We start from the raw sequence: 25,760 nt of genomic DNA on the forward strand, positions 1-25,760 counted from the left end.
ACAATAAAGGAAAGTACTGTGAATCAGGAATGGGGTCTCAAGGTCCAGATTTTTTACTGGTCAGTTCTGAGTGAGGCCAATTTTTATAGAAAATCTCAATAAAAAAATCAGATCTTAATAGAAACAAAAACATACAGACAGTGTTCACAATCTGTGGAACACATAAAAAGTGTAACATACATGATACATGTCAAGAGAGATCAAAGAGAAAGAGAGAGAGAGAGAGAGAGAGAGAGAGAGAGAGAGAGAGAGAGAGAGAATATCTAGGGAGAAAATGACTAAAAATTTCCCAAGTTGAAGGAAGATATCAACTCAAAGATCCAAGATGCAAATAAACCTCATTAGGGTAAGTATATTCCCATACAGCTTAAAAGCAACTATAAAGTAATATTAAAAGTAGTTAAAGTAAATGGACACACTAAATGCAGGAATATAAGGTTAAGAACAATAGTTATTATCTTATCAGAAACAATGCAGGCAAAAAGACAAAGGCACAATATTTTTAAAGTGCTTCCAATAAAAAGCAATTTTGAGTTTATATTCAAATAATATCACTTAAAGATAAAGCAAAAGACACAACTTTCAGTAAATAAAATAAAATAAAAACTGAGGATAAAAGAGAACTTCCTCAACCTGATAAAGAGTATCTAAGATGACATATTTAAAGTACTAAAAGAAGAAAATACTGTCAACCAAGGCTGTTATATCTAGTAAAACTCTTTTAAAAGACAAGGTCAAATAAAGACATATCCAGATAAGCAAAAACTGAGATAATTGGTTGCTGGTAGACCCTCCTTAGAAGAAATAGTAAAGTAAATTATTCAAGCTGAAAGCATTGGACCCCAGAGAGTAATTGGTAAAAAAAAACCCCTATGCATAAGGAGCACTGGTAAAGGTATTATGTAATTATAAAAGACTAGAGGCCCAGTGCATGAAATTCGTGCACGGGGGGGGGGGGAAGGGGTGTCCCTCAGCCCAGCCTGCACCCTCTCCAATCTGGGACCCATTGAGGGATGTCCAACTGCCCGTTTAGGCCTGATCCCGGTAGGCCTAAATGGGCAGTCAGACATCCCTCTCACAATCCAGGACTGCTGGCTCCCAACTGCTCACCTGCCTGCCTTCCTGATTGCCCCTAACCGCTTCTGCCTGCCAGCCTGATCACCCCCTAACCACTCCCCTGCCAGCCTGATTGATGCCTAACTGCTCCCTTGCCAGCCTGTTTGCCCCTAACTGCCATCCCCTGCAGGCCTGGTCACCCCTAACTGCCCTCCCCTGCAGGCCTGGTCATCCCTAACTGCTCTCCCCTGTAGGCTTGATCGCCCCCAACTGCCCTCCCTTGCAGGCCTGGTTCCTCCCAACTGCCCTCCCCTGCTGCCCATCTTGTGGTGGCCATCTTGTGTCCACATGGGGGCAGGATCTTTGACCACAGGGGGGCAGCCATCTTGTGTGTTGGAGTGATGGTCAATCTGCATATTACTCTTTTATTAGATAGGATAGAGGCCTGGTGCACGGGTGGGGGCCAGCTGGTTTGTCCTGAAGGGTGTCCCGGATCAGGTTGGGGGTTCCCTCGGCGCATGGGGCACCTGGGCGAGGGGCCTGTGGTGGTTTGCAGGCTGGCCACGCCCCCCCGGCGACCCAAGCGGAGGGCCTGGTATCTGGGATTTATTTATCTTCTATAATTGAAACTTTGTAGCCTTGAGCAGAGCCAAGCCTCCTGGTGCTCTGTGGCTGCAGCCATTTTTGTTGGCATTTATTTATCTTCTATAATTGAAACTTTGTAGCCTTAAGCAGAAGCCATGGCAGGCCAGGGCTGCGGAAGCTTGGCTTCCTCCATCGCCGGGGGCAACTCAGTCCTCCTGCTCTTTCTAGCTCTGTGGCTGCTGCCATTTCTGTTGGGATTTATTTATCTTCTATAATTGAAACTTTGTAGCCTTGAGTGGATGCCTGGGCTGGCCAGGGTGTGTGGAAAGCTTGGCTGCCTCCATTGCCAGGGAAACCCATGCCTCCTGTTCTCTCTGTGGCCGCAGCCTTCTTGGTTGGGTTAATTTGCCTACTCGGTCCTGATTGGCCAGTGGGCTTGGCTTGTGGGTGTAGCAGAGTTATGGTTAATTTGCATATTATGCTTTTATTAGATAGGATAGCATAAATACATATTTCTTCTTTTTTCTCTCTTATCTGACTTTGAAGCCATTGTAGAAAACCATATTTACCTATTTATCATGTATATATTTACTTATCCATATACATATATGGATAAATATATACATATATACTTATATGTATGTGTATATAAACATATGTGTGTATTATGTTAAATAAAATTGTGTAAAAATAAATAAATTTGTGTTATTGGGGCTATAGCATTTAGAAATGTAAAATATTTGACAATAACTTAAAGGGCCAGGTAAAAACAAAGTTGTATTAGAATAAGAAAATAAACTCAAATTTATAGGAAACAATGAGAAGTATCAGAAATGGTAAATAAAAAGGTTAACATTACAAACTCTAAAAATATATGCTTGCTTTTATTTCTTTTCTTTAGCTGCTTTGAAAGACATTAAAATTATAGAATGTGAAGATTTTAGCAGGAGATCACCAAGTCTGTAATATATATACATATATATATATATGCAATATGTTTAACAATAATATATAGCACATAGAAGGGGTAAAATAGAATAGAGCTATCTAGGATTAACATTTCAATGTCTCACCAAATGTACGTTAGTTAAAATATGAAGTCTATTCTGATAAGTTCAGTTATACCTGGTAAGCCCTAGAGTAGCCCATTAAGGATATCCATATTTATACTAGAGACCTGGTGCACAGATTCGTACACTGGTGGGTCCCTCGGTCCAGCCAATTGGAACCATGGGAGGGCTCCAGGGCATGCCCAGCCCATCTTGCCCTGTCCTGATTGGCTGGACCCCAGCAGCAAGCTAACCTACCAGTCAGAGCGTCTGCTCCCTGTTGGTCAGTGCGCAACATAGTGACTGGTCAAATGGTCGAATGACACTTAGCATATTAGGCTTTTATTACTTAGGATATCCCTATATCTATCTATTTACTATTTATCTATCTACCTATCTATCTATCTATCATGAATATTATTAAAATTAAAACATTACTCTATAAAATACTCATTTAATGCAAAAGAAAGCAGTAAAGAAGGAATAAAGGAACAAAAACAAGTGAAACATTTGTAAAACAGGTATAAATCAAACTATTTCAATGATAACATTAAATGTTAATGGATTAAAGAATCCAATAAGAAGGCAGACATTATCAGACTGGATAAAAAATAAGATTGAACTATATGATGTCAACAGAAAACATACTTTAGATTCAAAGATACAAAGAGGTTGAGAATAAGAAAAGATATGAAAACAGGAACTGTGAGAAAGTTAGTGTAGCTATACTAATATAAGAATAACTCTATTTAAAATGCTTCTCCTGTCTACATTGTATATGAGGTCTGTCATTGAACAAAATGTCATTATGCGGCAAATGACTATATATTTATATATAGTACTATGCTCACAAGCATAATGAAATAAAATATTTTCATCCTTTTCAAATTCATTTGAACTTTCTATGTATATATGGAGGATCATTTAATACTAAAATATATCATAAACCCTTGTAACAGATTGCAAGTTTATATTTGGTTAATCTCTCATGATAGGAGGAAATTATCAAAGGAAAGTACATCGAAATTAAAGCCTCTCAGTGAGCGATTCAAATAACTTCCATTATGTTAAGGAAAGCAAAAATAAGAACAGGCTTAGAATATATTGGGGTTCATTCTTTTCTTAATTTTTAAAAGAGAGAAACATTTAATTCAACACTTTTGTCTTTTTTTCTTCCCATGGGTGAAATTGAGCCCATATTTCTATGTATCTTCTTCATGTACCTAAAAGAATTTCTGACAACCACAACTTTGTTTTAAAATATTGTCAAAACTGACAAACATACTTTATCAAAAGGATACTCTATCTTCATTGATGCTATAGGAGAAAATTAACTATGTGATATTGTAATCTAGTCATGAGAAATGGCAATGGTAATAGTTATAGACAATGGAAGATACCCATCTATATATTTTTTCCTGATCGACTTTTAGAAACTCTTAATATAAGAAAATAAAACATTTGAGATCCAAAACTTCTTGAAAAACAATTTTTGAGAAAATTCAACCCAGGGAAGATCATTCTCAGAATGGAAAGGGTTATAGTGGTAAGATTTGGATGCTTAAATTAATATTTATGATCAATGTGACTTTTTTATAATGCAGAACTATAGTACCTACATTAATTGGAAAATGGGTCATAAATAATAAGCTATAAATTCCTTTTGAGAGAAAGAAAGGGGTGGGGGGATAGAGAGATAAGGGGAGAGAGAGAGACTTCTCAATGAAAAGAAAACCAGGAGGCTTCTCTTTGCTTTCCTGTTATAGATTTAGACATTCATCTTTTTCTCCAATAACTTTAAAATATTTAAGTTCCCTGTGTTGTTGTTTTCCACTATCAAAGCACGGGGATTTTTTTTAAAGCTTAACAATAAAAAGGAATTTCTGGGTAGATAATAAAATTCTTAAAATGTCCAGGATTTTGCTTTTTATAAAAGTACTAGTGGCCCGGTGCACAAAATTCGTACACATTAAAAGGGGATTAATTAGAGGAAATAATTTAATATTGCTATTTGCCCTTTCTCTATAATAGAAATGTCAGAGATGAAAGAAAATTAGTAAAATGTATGTGAAAATCTTCCTCCTGTCAGAGTCTGGAGCGCACCACAAGACCCAGAGTCAAGTCCCCGCCCACCCACATGCGCCTCAAAATCACGTGAGACCCAGACCTGGCTGGCCCCTGCCCCAATTGGGCTAGATCCAGACCTGGCCAGTCCCACCCTTGTCAAGCCCCGCTGGGCAGGGGATGTAGCCTCAGGTCCCCTGGCCCGGTGCCAGGATGGGGGGCATGGTCTGAGGTCCCCCAGCCCAGACCGGGGCGGGGTGTGTGCCTTGAGGTCCCCCGTTAAGCCCCACCAGGTGTGGGACATGGCCTGAGGTCCCCTGTCAAGCCCCGCTGGTGGGGAGCATGGCCTGTGGTCCCCCGTCAAGCCCCGGCAGGCAGGGGGCCGCAGCCTCAGGTCCCCTGGCCTGGCACTGGGAGGGGGTCACAGCCTCCGGTCCCCCATCAATCCCCACCGGCAGGGGGGTGCAGCTTCAGGTCCCCCATCAAGCCCTGCTGGGCAGAGGGCATGGCCTGAGTTCCCCCGACCCAGCACGGGGGTGCACCTTGAGGTCCCCCATCAAGCCCCGCTGGGTGGGAAGCACAGCCTGAGGTCCCCTGTCAAGCCCTGCCAGGTCAGGGGTGTGGCATGAGGTCCCCTGGCCTGGTGCCAAGGCGGGAAGCATGGCCTGAGGTCCCCTGTCAAGCCCTCTGGGTGGGGGGTGCAGTCTGAAGTCCCCTGTCAAGCCCAGCCAGGCAGGGGGGCGCAGCCTCAGGTCCCCTGGCCCGGTGCTGGGGCAGGGAGCATGCCTGAGGTCCCCCATCAAGCCCCACTGGGAAGGGGGTGTGGTCTGAGGTTCCCTGGCCTGGTGCTGGGGTGGGGGGTGCAGCCTGAGTTCCCCCGACCCAGCACTGGGGGTGTACCTTGAGGTCCTCTGTCAAGCCCCACTGGGCGGGGGGCATGGCCTGAGGTCCTCTGTCAAGCCCAGCCAGGAAGGGGGGCGCAGCCTCAGGTCCCCTGGCCCGATGCTGGGGTGGGGGGGCGTGTCCTGAGGTCCCCCAGCCTGGTGCTGGGGCGGGGGGAGCAGCCTGAGGTCCCCTAGCCCAGCAGGAAGCGCACCTTGAGGTCCCCCGTCAAGCCCCGTGGGGTGGGGGCCATTGGCTTCAGGTCCCCTGGCCTGGTGCCGGGGTGGGGGGCGCAGCCTGAGGTCCCCTGTCAAGCCCTATGGGGGCGGGGGAGGGCGTAGCCTCAGGTCCCTGCTGATTGCTCCTTATGGGAACTTGGCTTCAACTCTGGGTGCAGCCATCTTTGTGACGAAGTGATGGTCACTTAGCATATTGCCTCTTTATTAGATAGGATTCATTTAAAAATATGCTACAGAAGAATTGGACAAATAAAACTCACCAGTCTTTGCATCTTTCCAGTCATCTGAAAGAATAGTCTTGGTCTGGATAGTATATTTAGAAATAGGACTATGATTGTCTGAACCACGGCTCCAAGTAAGTGCCACAGAAGTGGCTCTGATGTCTTCTATTCGCAGACCGCCTGGAGGGCCTGGAGGGCCTGGAATGAAAAGTTGGGTAATGAATCAATGAATCCCAAATAGTGAATTAAGCACACATTCGAATACAAACATGTCTTCCTTGCAGTTAATCTAAAGATATAACCAGTGTTGCCACATTCCTTTTAAATATAAAGTATAAGAAGTGATAATGATAGTATTTATGGTTTTCACTAAATGATTTCATTTGTCTCTTTTTGATAAATGCTGTCACTTTAAAATATCATTATTATTCAGGATACATATGATACTGTTTGAAACATAAAACACAATTTGCATCAATGGGACTTAATACAGACTGTAGCATAATGAGAATGAATGAACACTTGCTCCATGCATGAATCACAGACGATTGTACAATTCAATCCAAACATAAGAATAGTCAAATATTTCATTCTGCTTCCCAAAATGGAACAAATACATTTTTATAACCCTAAATATGATAGGTAGTTTGTTTTCCTTGGAGTAGAAATTTCTGGGAATGACGTTATGCATTATTTTGGGTAATACATTTATACTGGTTTTGTAATAGGAATATAAATATTTCTATTTTTATAAAATGTAGAAAACAATTGCTCTGAAAACATCAAATTATATAATGTAGCATCTTAGGAAAGAAGAATTATTACTAAAATAGATTTTTATATATGATTCATAACTCAGTACAAACATTATTCATTTATCCTCTAAACTGTGAGAACTATGCTGGGTGGTAGAAATGAAATGATAAATGAGACGTAGCTTTGGGGTTTCAAGTACTCTTTGTCTTGAAAGGGGTGAAATGAACCAGCAAACAAATAGCTATAATAGAAAGTAGTAAATGCCATAATAATGGTATACAACATCCTTATTCTTGCCTTAGTTTTTTTTTTTTTTCTTAAATGGCTTGGCCAGTGTGGCTCAATGGTTGAGTGCCCACCTACGAACCAGATCACCTTTCAGTTTGGTTCAATTCCCTTTCAGGACACATGCGTGGGCTGCAGTCTTGATCCCCGGTGTGGGGTGTGCAGGAGGCAGCCTACAAATGATTCTCTCTCATCACTGATGTTTCTATCTCTCCCTCCCTCCCTTCCTCTCTGAAATAAATAAAAATATTTTTTTAAAGAAAATGAGAAACATGTCTTTTAAGTAGTGCAGTGGCATCAATCACTTACAACGCCAAAGAAGTTTCTCAGTTATCGGAGAGCGCCTCTCCTTGAATAGACATTTCAGAAAGTGGCATCACTTACGTTCTTTGCACCAGAAAGAAGGCCATCCCCAACGGAATTAAGCATGCCAAAGATAATAATCAACAACTTTGGTAAAGTGGCCCCTTCATTTTTTCATATTGAGTAGAGACATGTTTTTATCTTTTAGCTAAAAATAAACACCTTCCTATTTATATATCAGATCAGACGTTTAGCCTACATGACTGGCCACTTTTTCCCCATATGGGCTTTGGTCTTTGCAAAGGTATGGACAGCACCCCAAACCTCCACCAATTTCTGTGTGGTTGGTCTCAAGGAGGAAGAGGTGTGTGTTGATCAACACAAATGCATGAATAGTAATAGTAAAATAACACAAGACACCCCCCATTCATGGTAAGAAATTTTATTACTTGGGAACAAATATAATAAAAGGTAAAGTTCTATTAATGCATAATTTGTAAGAGTGAACTTATACTTCTTGATATTAGCTAAAAATAACAATAACACACCATCCAAAATAAATGAAAATAGACACATAAATAATAAAGAACAAAGTTGGCATTCATGCTCAGAAAGAACATAGTGCATGTTTTACGTGTAAAAACCACATTGCAATACAGTGCACACTCACGATCAGAACCAAGAAACTCGTTACTTTACATAAAGCATTATCCCAACTCAATTACCGCGTGTTTTGACTATTAAATCATCAACCATAGGCAAATAATGGAAATATCTTTATGTGCAACGTAGATCACACACATTTTAGAGTTCACTTAAGCCAAAATCTGCACGTTACATAGAATGCTGCCGTTGAGAAGGGTTATTGCCAGAATCACACAGTTAGTCCGTGGCAGCATGCAGAGTCAGAAGAAACTGGGCTTCCTGGCACAACTCACTCAAAATGAGGAAAAGCTCATTTGAAATTCAGATGGTGCAGCCCAAAGGCACCTGCTGCCAAAGACGTCCAAAGAGCCACCTGACGTGGATATTGATGTTCTCTTGAATTTGTCTGTATTTTTTTAAACTAATGTGAATCCATAACTTAAATTTACATGATGCAAAATGTTGTTGGTAATTAAAAAAAGAAAATGTATATTGTACATTTTAATAAAATAATATATTTTATTTTTATTACATTGCAGTCATTGCTAAATCTTTTATAATTCTTACAGTAATCCCTATTTTACAGATGAGAAAACAGACAAGGATAGATTAAATACAATAATCATAGTCACTCAGCAAATAAATGGAAAGCCTAGGATTTGAACCCAAATGATTTGCCTTGAGATCAACTTTTCAATAACTATATCAAAAACAAGCCTTTAAAACCAGGTAAGTAAAGATAACATCACCCACTTACAAATTAATACTCAATACATCTCCAGTCTCTCGTGATCACCAAAAGGTATTTGTTCATCTTTCCTGAATTTTACTAGTGTTTTTTGTAATAAATACCTACTTACAAACAAAATACAAATGTGGTCTCCACCCAGTTCTCATTTATATGTAATTAGAAGGAAAAATGAAAAGAGATGTAATTATTTATCAATTTTTCTTTTCCTTTTTAGGAATACATTCAATGAAGAAGAGTTTAGACATTTGAGGAAAGGCAGCTAGAAAAAAAAAGCTTTTCAAAATGATTACTCACACAATACAAACTAGCTGACCATATTATTTCAATCAATAATTTAGACTAATTTCCTGTTAGATCAAATGGGATAGAACATATGAAAATGGGACCCTTCAGAATTAAAAAGATGCATAGTAGCTATAATCATACCCCAGTCATTACTGGGGTTGGTAGCAACACTTAAGCAGTAGAACTAACGTACTTTCTCTCTCTTAGGCACTGACTGGCTTTCTAAACAACTAGAGTTGGAATCGGATACAAAAATGTACTGGTTTTGTGGGGACTTCACCCCGTGTAGCACACACTTTTAAAGCAAACCCTGATGTCAAGCCTAAAGGACAACTTGGCGTTGCCTTCCTTTTTTCACTTGCAATTTCCCAATATGCAATTAAAAGCAAAACACCACATACAAATTTACTGTGGTTCATTTTTAATTTTTACTGAAATAGCAAATTTTGATAAGAAGTTTGAATGTCATGGAAACAAAAATCTTTTCAGAACAAATTATCCCCCCTTTTAAAATAAAATAACCTTAAAATAACAATGTGAAAGAGTATTCGTTATATTAGAAAAGGTGGCTTCTTCTTTTCCAAAATATGTCAAAGTCCCTTTATTACTGCAGTATGATCCCTGCTCTAAAAAGTATTAAGACAGCCGAAACCGGTTTGGCTCAGTGGATAGAGCGTCGGCCTGCGGACTAAAGGGTCCCGGGTTCGATTCCGGTCAAGGGCATGTACCTTGGTTGCGGGCACATCCCCAGTGGGGGGTGTGCAGGAGGCAGCTGATCGATGTTTCTCTCTCATCGATGTTTCTAGCTCTCTATCCCTCTCCATTCCTCTCTGTAAAAAATCAATAAAATATATTTAAAAAAAATAAAAAGTATTAAGACAGTGGTTGAGTTATAAGTTTATAAAACACAAATTAATGTTGTGTGGTCTCATCAATGTTTAAAGCCCTGGTGCTAAGATGAAGCTGAATATTAAATATCTTCACTCTAACATTTAATGAGAACGTGGTAGTTTTTATATTTCTAACGTTGATTAAAGTGAAGTTTGATCCCAAGTAGAAATGAGAATGAAGCTAAAGGGAGGTAAATGAATCTGTATAATTCTAGTTGATATTGAGGCACTTTATCCAAACAAGAAGACTCTCCCTTTCTTGGAACCAGTCACATTTGTCTTGTGGTTTTCTTTCTAAATTTTATTCTTTCTTTCCAAACCTCTATCTCTATCTGGTCTTGGTGGTAAACTTTCAATTATGGGCTCTGTAAGAAAATGCCCACAAAGAGATTCATGCACCATGTCTCCATGGCGATGTTTGCAGACACATGAGATCCTCAAATTAATTGAAATAACTTATTAAAATGACAATTGATCTGGATCTCTGGTCTAAATTTTAAGATAACTCTTTCTGTAACAATAAATCGAGACTAGAAAAAACTTAAAAAACTTATTAAAAGATGGGAATAAGTAACATCTTGAGATATGTATTTATTTAAAATAACTAATACATTATTTTAAAAAGAAAATTATTCCTATCGTATTCAAACTATTCATGTCATGTCCATATTCCTCAAACTTTCTTAAGAGTTCTTTCAACCATAGATGGGGATGCTTGAGTTAATAATGAGAAGTCTATACAATATCCCACACCCAAACATAAACCCATTTAAGAAGAGCAAAATATTTCTTCTGAAGAAACAAGAATTTTAAGCATGTCTCTTTGACCAAAGGGGGAAAGCGAAAACATTTTCAAATTAAATTTAAGCAGTTTCAGAAAGAATTGTATGCGCTTCAATTTTAATCCTTTACTTTGGCTCAAATCCTTCTGATCAGAGTCTCAATCTTCCTCAAAAAGAAAAGATCTAAGGCTGATGGTAAGAGTTAGTAAAATTAAATATGTATGTGTGCTATTAATGGCTTAGCCATCTTCACTCAAATCTTATTTTCATGATCATTTTCTCCACATGCTGTCCACTTGCACTTCCCAATCCCAGCAATTGTTCCAAAATCCCTACAGAGTCATGGATAGTCTTCATTTGTTAACTGCTGTGTGTTATCCTTTCTTGCCAAAGAATATGTATGGCACCAGGATACCAAAGGCCGCAGGAGTAATGCCCCTTAGCTTATATCCTAATTAAGATGACTCATTAGTCAATTTGACAACCTTGTTCATTACTGCTTAGGGAAATCAAACAATCCATTCAATAGCAACACTCCTGTATTATAATTCACTGGTTTCCTCGTAATTTTTTTAAAATAATGGGCTAATTTCTGAGATATGTGATTTCAAAGAAAAACAGGATATGAAAACACAAAAATTGTACTTGGCCATTAAATGATGCACTGGGTTAGTTCACTAGGCATGTTTCAGATATTAGTGAAGCTTTGTAATTACATTTTTAAGTACCCTTTTGCCCAAAGTATGTTTAGAAGTTTCAAAAGGGAAAAAAAAAACCCTCTAAGAACTAGATTGAGGGGAGGGATTGGGGAACTGCAGAAGCTACAAGATTGAGTTATTAGTAAAATGTAGTATAATATGTTTAAACAAAAAGATTTTCACACAAGTGGTGAGTGCCCACGATCACCAGGTTGGAGGCAGGCTGGCACAGACGGGGAGAAAAGGATCCACCATGATTTTCTCTCCATCTTTTCTGCTTTTACCTGCAAGAGGAAAGACCAAGGCTGAAGGGAGAGTGCGGATGCCCAGGTAGGGGCAGGAAGCCATGTCCTTTGGGGATTTGCCACATTTCCTTGATGGGTAAGTTAAAATAACGATCAAAGAAAAGCATCTCCCAGTCACTGGAGATGCGAATCCAAAAGAGAAAAGGCTGAAGGGACAAGCTTTGGTCTAATCAAGCCGCTGCCTCGAAACAGTGACTGACTCACTAAAGAACAAGAGCCCCTCGGCAACCCCTCAAAACCCCAAACTCTCAGGCCCTTTGCAGTTTCATTCCACATAGCACAGCCTACCTATCAAAACATGTGCTTAGACCTGGAAGGGCTAAGGAGGCAAAAAATACTGAGGATGAATTTAATCAGTAACTGTAAAAAATTAATCAGCGGTTGGGGATAAATGTCATGGTAACTTGTATATTGAATAATATTGTATTTATTTTTTATGCCAAGCTAAGGGGAAGAAAGTAAAGGAACATTGATAAAAACTGGTCATGGGTGATGTGTGAACTGTAATATTATTATTATCTTTCATATATATGGAATCTAAAGCTTACCATGATGAACTGACTAGTCTAAGTCTCCAGGTTACTTACTGGGTGACATGGATTTCTAATCTATGTCTAATGCTAAAAGCCATACCTGTTCCATTGCACCATGCAGATCTTTTAATGACTGCATGCATATATTTGTAAATTATATTATTATCTAGAAAATCATGCAATTAACAAGATGATTGTCCAACTCTAAAGTGTAGTTTGATGATTAGAATTAGGCCACTTAATAACCACTAGTGGCCCCTTGTGATAGTCTTTTACATAGTAGAAACAGTATCTAGGAAAACTTGTCTCTGCTGATTGCTTGTTGAATATGTTGTCCATATGACAAATGGTCACGCAAATTGCTAATTTTACACATGCTCTCCCCCCAACCTCTTAAGTGAAGTTTTGATTGTTTTTGCTGTATTATCAGCTTAGCTTATTTGCAACTTGAGGCTGTGAGTGTGGAAAGAGGAGACTACGCAGTCACACGGGGAGCCTCCCTAAACTGCTCCACAGTGGAGGGCCATTTCTGGAATTAGTTACAGGAGCTGCCAGCCTACGTAAGAACCTACCAAACACTGGTCCTCTAAGTTGTTTAAAGCACAGACATCAGATGGACTTGACATATTCCTGTCAGTAATAGTCCCTTCCTCCTGGGGAGACCCTCAGGCACGTGTGGAGGGCCTCTAGTGGCTGGCTGGTTGAGAGCCAGTGAGACTGTGGAGAGCTATTGCTCAGAAGAGTGTTCTTCAGTGCCACAGACCCCAGACTACTTAGCGACAGGCACATGAAGGGGGGTCACAAGTTCCTTGCTTCTAATAATATTGAAAATTCAGATGTCTGAGCATTTTTTTTTTTTTGTAAAAATGAAATGGATTCAAGAATATCCCTGCAACATGCTCTCACTCAGTGGCATTCCAATGCACTTTTAAATAAGGGGGTTGGTGCCTCCAGCAGTGCTGTGGGGGAATTTCCATGCACCACAGTCAACTTTCTCACCTCCTCCAGGGTCCACAGAGTGACCCATGATGGTCAGCATGGGGTAATTAGAAATTGAGGTAGTGTTTTCCTTAATAAACGAGATTTGGATTTATGCCCAAATCTGCATTCACTTATAAGTATATTGGACAGTTAACCAATATAATAAAAAGAAATGTTGTGGCAGAATAAATATTGAGAACTCCCTGCTGGGCTGATCTAGTGAGATGTCCTAAGTCATACATAGATATTCTGTCATGTAATTACAGGATGCTATAGTCCCCTTCCAGCAGGCAGTGGACAGAGCAAAACTATGAAATGGCTGGATTTGTAGGATGCCAAGAGAGATTTAGTTGTTCAGTCCTTCTAACATTTCTTTCCTTTTCCTTGAGTAGGTCTTAATTCCAGTGATGAGAGTAGTTTGAGAAGCTATGTGATAGAAATTCAAAAGGACTAAAATTTCTACTCTGCAACTTTTTAAACATTTTTATTGATTGATTGATTGATTTTAAAGAGAAAGAAGAAGGGAGAGAGAGAAACATCCATTTGTTGGTTCCCCTTATTTATGCATTCATTGGTTGATTCTCCTATGTGCCCTGATTGGGGTTTGAACCAGCAACCTCGGTTTTTCAGGATGATACTCTAACCAACTGAGCTAGCCGGCCAGGGCCTCTTTGCAAGTTCTTAAATTGATCATAGATTTCGAGGATAAAAGGTTTTCTAAGTTTCTTTCATTCTCAGTTGCTTAGGAGTAAAAATTTTGTGACATAATTAAATCCCCTGAGGCTGGGCTGATAAGATTGGCTCCTTGCAGGGCGATGTGGTCATTGGACATTCCTGAGACTTGAATTGGCAGACTTCGTACAGATCATATATAAGAACAGTGTTTTACTTAAAAGGGATTTCGCACCATTAAGTCTTTTCTTGGTAATGTTTTCAGTAATGAAGCTAACGTGTTTTGCCTTCTTTTGTTTAATAAAATGAACCGAAAGAGAAGCTATAATATTCAGATTTCAAATAACTTTAAATTTTATTCTATTCTCTAACTTAACTTCAAATTATCAATGCCTCAGAGTGTTTGGGGTAGAATATGTAATTAATTTCCTAAAATAAATCATACACTAACAGTGAAACAGATGTAAAATATAAGCTATATGATCTGATTTTTATATTTGGGGTCAGTAAACTTAAGGAGTAGGGGCAAGGAAAGTAGGTAACATAGTAAATTTGAATCACTGATATTTGGCCATGTCTGGATTTGTAATATGAAATATAAAAAATATTTTCTTTTCAAAAATTCCTTTGCCTATGAAGAGAGATTACCAGTCCTCCCACTAGACCTCACAGCATTTTGTTAGGATGACATGATAAAACTCACATGAAAGTCCTATAGACATATCTGTTATAATCTAAGACATTTAAACATGCTGAATGAATTGTTTTTAAGGCCAAAGAGCACATTATACAATCAAGTTTTAAAACCATCTACTATAATTTATTTACTGGTTTTGCTATTGCAATTATAATTGTATGATGTTGGCTAGTAGAAAAATACTTTTGAAATTACTATAGCTCCCCCTTATCAGCCATAAATATATCATCAGCAAAAATAAAATTGCAAAGTGTCCGTCAGTGATCCTATAGAATAAACATTTCTTAACCCCCACAAAAGGCCTACATTTTAATGTTTCCACATTGATTATTTTATCTAATTGAATATATCTGAATTAGCCTTTGGTTATATTATATCACAGCAATACACTGGGTGTTGTATCTGAAATCAGACTGCCTGAATTCAAATCTTGCTTTTCTACTTGGTGGTTGTATGATCTTGGGCAGGTAACTTAGCCTCTTTGGGACTCAATTTCCTCATGAGTAAATGGAAATAATAATAGTATCTATCTCTTAAAATAGTGCCTGTTAAATAATAAGCCTGTAATAAATATTGCATATCCATATGCACAAGGTAGGGCAAACATAGGTTTATAGTTGTCAGTATGAGAATTTATTCTTGTATTATTATTTATTAATTACTATATTATTCTCCATACAAACAACTGTAAACCTGTTTTGCCACACCCTGTAATATAATAAATACACTACATATAATAAGACATGTTTTCATTATAATATATACCATGTAATTATATTTTATTATATAATGTTGTACATTAAATTATATAATTATATATTTATTGTTTATTTTATATTCATAATATATCTTTTCCACAGCATAAAGATTACGGTTGCAAACATATTTTGCTGGCATAAATTGAAATTATTTTAAAAACATGAACTAATTACCAGTTATTCATGCTCATCAAGCTTTTGGACATCACTGATTATCTGTACTGTTCTTGCAATTTGACATCATTAGCATGATTGTCAGCTTACTTTGGTCTTGTCTGGCAAACACACATTGACGTGTGTGAAGCCTGTGGAGGGCGCTGGAATGGGGAACCTGGCAGCCTGGCACATCTATGGAGTCCTGTGCCCCCACTCTCTCTCCTGGAGTCGGCATGGGGAACAGCAAGTCTGCTGGTTGTTTTTAAGGGAGCCAGGGACGCAGACCAAGTCTGCAGCAATGAATTAATTCCAGTTTGCCAAGAGCTGACCAGTTTGATTACAAGACCGAGAGTCAGGAGCAGGTCATTGAAGAAGAGGGCAAGAAATCCTCAAAGGCAACTTATCTCACTGTAACCCAGTGAGGAAAAAGAAAAGTAATCTAAATTTATAGCTTTGCATATTTCATAACATCATCTACCTGTTTATAACCCTCACACCACTGTTTTGTTTTTTAAATTTATAAAATGAAGTGGTAAACTACATCTTCAAAACCCGTCTTGAAGCGTAAAAAAGTGTGACCATTCCGAATGAAGTGTATACTTTGTTAATATGGCTGAAAATTTCCTTGAATTTACATTAATTGACACTGACCTTACATTGAGAAATAGGATTTCAAATCATTGATGTACTTTTTAACTTCAGTAGAAATTGAGAAAGCTGTTATATTTACTCAAGTTTTTAAAAATAAAACTACTAATAAATGTTAACTTTGAAACAATCAAGTTACTTTCTAAGTTCTGTATTTATTATAAAGACGTATACATTTCAACTCATCATTTCAGCTTTAGAATATAATGGTTATAGAGAACTGAACTGCCTCTAGTAGCTTTTGAATTTGTTGATTCTCAATGGAGAGGAGAATGCTTAATCTCTGGGCGGGCTTTACTACTGAGGGATGTATTGCTGTGGTTTAGTGCCAGCTAGGGCCCGGGTGCCTCAGAATGGTGCTCCATCCTTGTTCCAGCCAGTGAGGGCAGGGAGGGCCATTTTCCTGTCTCAATCCCACCAGCGCTGATGAGCTGGAATCTTCAAACTGTCTCTGTGGCAAACTCTTCTGGCCAGAGCAAGTGGAAAGCAGAGGCAATTATCCAAGTATCTGAGGTAAATGTGTGTTTTTCTGACCCAAATACTTGAAAAACTACCTCAACGATTCTCTTTGATTTGACTGTGATGATCTGGACACATCTTTCTGCCTAAAGTGAATCTCTTTTCTGGACCTCTTCACATGAATGTGTGTGACGTGTGTGTGTGTGTGTGTGTGTGTGTGTGTGTGCGTGCATTGGGAGCGGTAGGTATTCATGTATTTATATGACTGTCTAACTTAGTGTATATACTACACAAAACCTTTTTCTCTTTTGTTCCAAATTTTATGATTAAATTGATTTATTTAAAGCTCCTTTTGAATGAATTTAGGTGTCATGCCTTAACAATAATTTTGAATAAAAATCCACATTTGATTATTGAATAATAATTTCAATACATACAGGAATTCTTGTACACAATATGAATATTTACGCCTGATACCACGGAAATCTAAATCCTGATTTAGCACTAAGAGTTTCACAAACATTTAACTGCCGGCAGACTCTGTGTCCCTTTTCTTTCACTAATATCCAGGGTCTCTGAATTAGCCATACAAATAGAACATTAAATAACCCAAAAGTTAGAAATATAAACTTTTAAAATACATGTGTTTGCAATGCCTGCATTGGAACATCTATTTGCAAGAAGTTTTTTAAAGAAGAAATAAGGTCAGAATCTCAATCAGATCATTCTGAGGGGCAAAATGCTGTTCCTGTGATTAAAGATGTCCAGGAGTTTGTTGAAAATGAGCCAGGATATAATTTATGGGTGGGAGCTAAAGCAAAGCCATTTAATCAAAGTAGCGATGGGTTGACGTTGGGGTGGAGAGGGGGGTAAGGTGTGAAGCCAAGTTCCAGCCCTAATTGCTAAATTCAAAGTGTCCTTTTGAAGTGAGAGCTTAGTTTTCTTTTCTATGAAGGGAGTAATCTGGGACTATGGCATTGACCAAGTTCATTTCTCAAAGAGGAGGGGGGGAATAAAATTTATAGAAAACCTAAAAAAAATAAAATAAAAATAAATAAATAAAATACATGTTTTTGGCTTTACCTTTTACCACAATGTTTTAAAAATAAGTTACTATTTACTAGTGTGTGCCAGATGATGGAAAGGGAAAGGGGAAAGAGCAGAAGCCAAAATCAGCGACTGGCTACTTCGCAGCAGCAGCTCTAGGACAGACTTGGTAATCTTTCTGGACCATTTCAAATTAACTACAGAAAGTTTTAGAGTACTAAATTTTAGATACTGCTATTGACGTTTTAGAAATTAACTATAGATTTTATTTTTATACTATCTGCAAAAGCCTATTATAATGAGAAAACTGAATTGGAGCTCCAAGATGATTGTCACAAAGGAGATGGGTAATACAGGGCAAGTCTCATTCTTTCAGAGATCCTGTCTCAATCCCACGAGGGCTAATTTTAATTGTAAAATTAAAGCATGAGCCTTGGCTGGTGTGGCTCAGTTGGTTGGCCATCGTCCCACGCACTGAGAGGTTGCAGGATCGATTCTCGGTCAGGGCACATGCCCAGGTTGCGGGCTTGATTCATGGTGGGGGTCCCAATAGATGTTCTATTCTCACAACAGTGTTTCTCTTTTTCTCTTCCTGTCCCTTCCCCTCTCTCTAAAAATCAATAAAATATTTTTAAAAAATAAAATAAGAGAATGAAAGTTGTTTAGATGATTTTAAGGACTAATCTAGATTTAAAATTGCATATTCAAATTTGAACATACCTGCAGAGATTTTATATAGGTACTGTAAAGAAGTTGGAAGGAGCCCTAGCCAATGTGGCTCAGTGGATAAAGTGTCAGCCTGCGGAATAAAGGATCCCAGGATCCATTCCAGCCAAGGGCATGCCAGTGTTGCAGTCTTGACCCCCCCCCCCCACTTGCCCCCAGTAGGGGACGTGCAGAAGGCAGCCAATCAATGATTCTCTCTCATCATTGATGTTTCTATCTCTATATCTCTTTCCCCTTCATCTCTGAAATCAATAATAATAATAAAAATTTTTAAAAAGTAGTTGGAAGGAAAATATATAATAAATGCATGATTTGCTAAGGGATCATTAGGACCCTTTGTATCTTAACAAAATATGTTTATCTATTTTGTATTCTTTTTAAAGAAAGAGTGCTAATTAATCTGAAACAACACCTCCAAATAAATGATTCAAAAATATTTTTGCCTGGACAGTGAAGAAAGGTAAGCCTTATATATGGTCTCTGTTAATATAGAACAGCTGGAAGTAATACATCCTCAAGAGAATTTTCTGTAAGAAAGACCATTAGCCAACCATTATGATGATGGTATAAAATAAAGCAACATTGTTCAGACTAAAATGTATATTGACAGCTTTCATCATATTACTTACTTGGCTATGTTCATTTATCCAACACAGAATTTAAAAGTGGGTTAGTCATCAACCAAAATGGCCTCCTTAAGGAAGAATCTGGTAACCATATCATTAGGCCAAGTAATAAAAACTTCAGTGGACTACATCAAATAAAGGTGACATCTAACTTATATGCTATTTCATTCTGTAACTACATTTTGACCTTAGAAATAAAGAGGAAAGCTTTAGAGAAATACATACATCTATGTTCCCATTTAAATAAAAATCCGCATAAAATGGTATAAGTTTCTAATATAACAATATAAAAATACAAACTTTATTTGGAGATAAAATGATTTAACAATTTTATATTACCCACTTTAACTTCACTTACTTTAAAAACATTTATAGTCTGGCTGGCATGGCTCAGTGATTGAGTGTTGACCTTAGAACCAAGAGGTCATGGTTCGATTTCCGGTCAAGGCACATGTTTTGGATGCAGGCTCATCCCCAGTGTGGGGCATGCAGGAGGCAGCCATCAATGATTCTCTCTCATCATTGATGCTTCTTTCTCTCTCCTTCTCCCTTCCTCTCTGAAAACAACAACAACAACAACAACAAAAAAAAAAACCACAACAAAAACAAAAGCATTTCCAGCCCAGCCTGTGTGGCTCAGTTTGTTGAGCATCATCCCATGAACCAGGAGGTCATGGTTCAATTCCCTGTCAGGACACATGCCCAAGTTGTGTGGGCCTGATCCTCAGTAGGTGGTGTACAGGAGGCAGCTCCTACCTCCTGGGCTCCCTTTCCCTTCCTCTCTCTGAAATCGATAAAAAGATATTTCAAAAATTTCCGAATTTTGTGCAGCCTATATTGGAGTTGAGAATGAGACCAAATACTTCAGGTACTGAAAGTCTTTTCTCCATTTTTTTTTTTAACTTCAGCCTTGCACTTTATAAATTTTGTTTAATGCATTATATCAGATGTAAAAAGGGGGGTCTGAAAATTGTAATAATTATTGCATTTTCTATTTTGGCAATTTTAATGGCAAACAAAGCCGATAGCATTGCCAAGGATATTTATAATATTGCAGAAATTCCATGGAAAAACAGTAAAATATGAAGGTCAAAGCCTAATTCCTTGCTTTTGTGGACTAATTTTATGGTCCATTTTTGAATGCTGTTCAAAAGTGCACTCATGAAAGAGAATTGAGATTTGGCACGTTGTATAAATGTTCCCACAATGCTGCTGAATAAATCTTGAAAAGTCTTTCCAACCCCAAAGGACACTTTTTTTAGCTGAAGAGCTTTAAATCCTCTAGGAATAGCTTTGCTAAAGAACATTCATCCAGGGATGTACATATGCATCACACATGCTTGATTTAGCAAACTGAAATGCATTTTTATGGGACCTAAGAAGTAAAACATTTGTTACAACAACACAAAAGGAAATTTGTATCAATACTCTTAATTTTGATTTTTACAAAAGAAATTTAAAATCATTTTAAGTCCCATAGCTGGTTCTTTTTTCTTAAACTAAGAATAGTTTTAAAACCTGAAGAACTTTTAAATATTAAGCAATTAATAGTTGTTTGACTTGTACATTTCTTTGCCTATATTATACACACATCTATACTAATAAAAGGGTAATATGCTAATTAGATTGGGAGACCTTCCAGGAGGCCTTCCGAACATTCTTCTGGACAAAGCCATGGTGGTGGGGCCAAAGTAGAGGCGGTTAGAGGCCAAGAGGGGAGGGCAGTTGGGGGTGATCAGGCCAGCAGAGGGGGGCAGTTGGGGTGGGCAGGCCAGCAGGGGTGGCAGTTGGAGGCAAGCAGGCCGGTTTGGGGGGCAGTTGGGGGCGAGCATGCTGGCACAGGGGGCAGTTGGGGGTGATCAGGCTGGAGGGGGGGCATTTGTGGAGGGGCATTTAGGGGTGAGCAGGCCAGCAGGCAGAGTGGTTAGGGGCAATCAGGCAGGCAGGCAGGTGAGCAGTTAGGAGCCAGCATTCCCAGATTGTGAGAGGGATATCCAACTGCCGGTTTAGGCCCGATCCCTGTAAATTGGCAGTAGGACATACTTCGAGGGGTCCTAGATTGGAGAGGGTGCAGGCCGGGCTGAGGGACACCCCCCCCACCGGACATCCCCCCCACCCACCCCTGTGCATGAATTTCATGCACTGGGCCACTAGTATATTATAAAAGCTTGGTTCTAAAATTACCTCTTTCACTGATACAATATTATTTTTAATTGATGTCACGAGATGATCATGACCATTGCTGGCTATGACAATCTGGTGAAAATCATAAATACTCTTATTAGGAAAATGCACATACACATGAAACTTTTATTCAATTTTAGGATGTCCATGGACCCCTTGATGTCTGTCCAGGACCTCCAGGTTATAATATCCTAGACTAGATAAAAACAAGTAATTAAGTGGATAAATGGACTGATAATAATATTACTTAAGGCAGTTGTTCTTCTTATATATTATAAGAAATATAATAAATAAACCAATTTTATATCCCATGATTTAAATATGTAAAGCATATTTGAAGGTCTAGTTCATATATATTTTAACACAAATTATATGGAAGTGCATTTCACTATTTTAATTGCAAATGTCTCTTGATATAAAATGAATACCTTTTATATTATTAGAAATAAGGTTTTCAGAATAATTATGACTCTGCTAACTTTTAAAATGCTAAGAAGGAAGCACCCTTCTAGTTGATAGATGGAATGCTGCCCAATTCATGAATTCCTTAATAAAGCTAATTAGATCTCCAAAAAATAAAATAAAATGCAAAGCAATACTTTTCATCCACTCATATAATTTTATGAACATGATGCTGCAGTGCAGGGACTTAAAATGCTATCTCATATTTCTACTAAGTACACTTGCCTGGTTCCATTGCTTTAAGGTATTGTTCTAGGGACTAAAGGTGTCAGAGAATGAAAAGGTTATAATTTTACATAATACCTGCTATAGCTTTATTTTATTGAGTAAATAATGTATATTATGCTGTGTAAAATATACATTATGATGATTACCAATTATCTAAGTATGTGTGAGTAATATCATTACCATTCTTCAATGATATCTGTAAAACTTCTTTCTGAATACTGGGAGCTTACTATAATGTAATTACTATATGAAGAAACTGATGTACATATATTCTAACATAACCACTATTATAATAATAATATTCATTTAATACAGGGTAGGACAAAAGTAGGTCTTCAGTTGTTTGTATGGAAAATAATACTATATATATATATATATATATATATATATATATATATATATATATATATATATATAAATAACAGCCTAAAATGCTAAGTGTCCAACCAATTGGTGGACCTTCCTGTCAACTACTTGACCAGTTGCTATGATAAACACTGACCACCAAGGGGCAGATGCTCCTACCGGTTGGTTAGCTTGCTGCTGGGGTCCAGCTGATTGTGACTGGGCAAGATGGGCTGGACACGCCCTGGAGCCCTCCCACAGTCCTTCCCCAGCCAGTTAACTTCCCACAATCCCTCCCCCCGCTTCCCGGTCAGCCAGCCCCCATCGGCCCTCATCAGGATTGAGCGAGAAGGCCATGATCAGTCCGATTTGCAAGCCAGACCAAGGGACTCCCACCTGTGCATGAATTTGTGCACTGAGCCTCTAGTAATTAATAAGGAATAATACAAGAGCTCAGCTGGCTTGGCTCAGTGGTTGAGCATTGACCTATAAACCAAAAGATCGTGGTTTTGATTCCCTGTCAGGGCACATGCCCCATGTTGTGGGCTCAACCCCCATTAGGGAGTGTGCAGGAGGCAACTGATCAATTATTTTCTCTCATCATTGTTGTTTCTATCTCTCCCTCTCCCTTCCATTCTGAAATCAATAAAAATATATTAAAAAAAAAAGAATAACACAAGAATAAACTCTGTGTTTTGCATGCTCACAACTGTAAACCTACTTGTATGCAAACAATTGCAATTAAATATATACATAGGTTATTGCTGCAAATAGCTAATAGCTAAATGCCTGACTAGAAAAAACAGTGAACTAGCTTTTCTCCCTGATAGCTCTCAAAGACAACAGATGCCCCAGATAACAAAATACTCTGAATGGAAATACTAAACTTAAATGAACTCTCTTTGATTTAGTATTTTGTAGCCTTGGAGTTTTATTAATATTCAAGTAAGTTTTATGTGAAATGAAAGTCTAAGTTCAGTTGGTTAAAGAAATTTCAGCTAGAATTCTTAAAGCTCTATTTGAGAACACATTCAACTAGAATAAAATGCTTCTCAGCAATTTTCCAGTGTGACATGGAGACTCCATATTATCATTGCTCTACAGGGAAATGCAGAAGGCACATGAGATTGGGTGAAATTGTATTGATCTAGATCTGGAAGGGGGATTGAGAAAAACAAACCACAGATAACATTTTATTTGTCTGTGCAAAATATTGATTGAAATGTGCAATTAAATAATGGTGAAGACATATTTCTAGTAGGTAAAATATGAAAAAGTAGATTGTTTTTTCTAATAGAAAAATTAGATATAGACACAGAGAGAAAATGAGAGCTATGAAACTATGCATGGGAATTCTGCAGCTCACTAAAATTAATTAAAAATCATGTAAATTATACAACAGTAGAGAATATGACAGGTACACAGATTGCTATAAAACACTAGAGAAGTAGTAATTGTTGTGAAAGTTTAGAAGAGAGGCTCCTATTTGGAACATCCAGAAAGGACTCATGAATTTGTTAATACTTGAGTCATACTTTTTTTTTAAATATATTTTTATTGATTTCAGAGAGTAAGGGAGAGATAGAAACATCGATGATGAGAGAGAATCATTGATCGGCTGCCTCCTACACGCCCCACACTGGGGGTCGAGCCCGCAACTCAGGCATGTGCCCTTGACTGGAATCCAACCTGGGACCCTTCAGTCTGCAGGCTGACGCTCTATCCACTGAGCCAAACAGGCTAGGGCTTGAGTCACACTTTGAAGGATAGATAAGATTTGAACAACAAACGATGAGAACAGGACAGGGAAGGAATGCTGTGAACCAAGGAACAGAGCTAGAAATGCTAGGTATTTTTGTGGATTAGTTGGATAGTGGAGTTGGTTATGAGGAATGGTGAGAGATTAAGGCTAAGGGCTGAGGTAACCCATGGAACTTCTTGGGTGCTTAGTTAAAAGGAATGATCTTCATTGTGTAGGCAGCGAGTGAAGAGCCCATGGATGGTTTTGGAAAAGATAAAGCATGTTCTGAGGTGGCCTCACATCTATACAGTATTCAGTACCAAAGGGGTTATATTTTCAATATGTATTAGCACCCTCTCAGGTATTTATAAGAACAAAAGTACTAGTCTGAAAACAAGCACAGAATAGAAACATGACACATATATAAATTCACTTTTGATTCTAAGATGATAGTAATAAATAAATAACACTGGCATGAGCATATTTTTTTCCATGAAAAAATCAAGAAGGAAACACCACTATACTCAGCACATAAAAAAGTATTAGCAGGAACTGAGCACTTCTGGTAAGCACTAAGTTTACAAGCACAAACATTTAGTAGGGGGTATGTGGTATAAGTTTCTAGAAGACATGTAGTTAGTAAAACAAACAAAATCAGTGTTGTTTACTACTTGTCTGGCAGAAATTATTCTTAGGCATGAGAAGCTGTCAAGGATCAAGACTCGAAATATCTAAGAATTTGGGCTAGAGTTACCAGAAGATTATACATATTTATGCAAGTGGAAAAATTTGGGTTTTATAATTTTAGAATGTGGAAACTCTTACCTCGCACAACAAGGTCGGCCGAAGCGGAGGAGTTGTCCACAATGGTCTGCGCGGTGCACGTGTATCTGCCCGCATGCTTCAGCTGGGCATTGCGAATGAGCAGTTCCCCATTGGCGTCCAGCTGGGAGCAAAGCAGCAGACATTCAAGTCAGCACATTTTTGACCAATTACATGGCATTTAAGATACAAGAAGGACATTTTTACTCTAACAAAATGAACCCCATGAAAAGGCTTGTATTGTAGATATGCTAACCATATGTCTTTGCTTAGGATACTTAAGCTTTGGGCTTTCTCGGGTGAAAAATAAAGTGAGTTAATTACTCAAGGTCTATTTTAGCTCCCGATATCGTTAACATTTTATTATTTCTACTAGCAGAGGACCATACTGGGAGAAACCAAGGGATGACACTATGTCTTGGTATCTTTTAAAGAGAAATATTAAGGTCTAAAAATCTTAGTGATGAATGTCAGTGAAGACAAATTCATGCTATATGGCTAGAAAGAATTATTAACTTGGTCTGGGAAAAAATTGATCTAATTGACTAATTTCAGGATGTGTCACAGTTCATTATACAAAGTTTACAGAAATTGTCAAAAAGGAAAATTCTACTTACATGTTCTTTTTCCCCCCCAAAATATAAGCTCCATATGGGCAAGGATTTTTGTCATGTTCACTGCTCTCTTCCCAATGCTCAAAAAAGTATTCAGTAGAATATATATTTTGAAGGAGGCCTGAGGGAATTTTGCTTGGGAATAATAACACACCACCTCACTGAAATTTCTAAAAATAGCTAATATTTACCAAATGCCTAGTCTGTACCAGGTCCTGGGCTATGTAAGTATTCATATTACCTCATTTAATTCTCTTTTGAGATA

The 25,760-nt window shown here is 38.2% G+C and overlaps 1 protein-coding gene across 4 annotated transcripts in view; it reads right to left on the reverse strand.

Annotated features, from left to right (window-relative positions):
• Positions 1 to 25,760, reverse strand: part of CNTN1 (contactin 1) — a 292,079-nt gene that overhangs the window by 53,721 nt on the left and 212,598 nt on the right. For 2 of the 4 annotated variants that reach the window (XM_080661300.1, XM_080661301.1), the window contains 2 exons: positions 24,885 to 25,005; positions 6,136 to 6,294 (listed from right to left, as the gene is read on the reverse strand). In XM_080661300.1, coding sequence (XP_080517426.1) covers positions 6,136 to 6,294; positions 24,885 to 25,005 — 280 coding nt within the window. Of the gene's footprint in view, positions 1 to 6,135; positions 6,295 to 9,528; positions 11,776 to 24,884; positions 25,006 to 25,760 lie in introns of those variants that run through there. The other 2 variants (XM_080661302.1, XM_080661303.1) reach the window with 1 other exon arrangement.

Source organism: Plecotus auritus (genome assembly GCF_963455305.1).
Source record: "Plecotus auritus genome assembly, chromosome: 3".
NCBI classification, from domain to species: Eukaryota; Metazoa; Chordata; class Mammalia; order Chiroptera; family Vespertilionidae; genus Plecotus; species Plecotus auritus.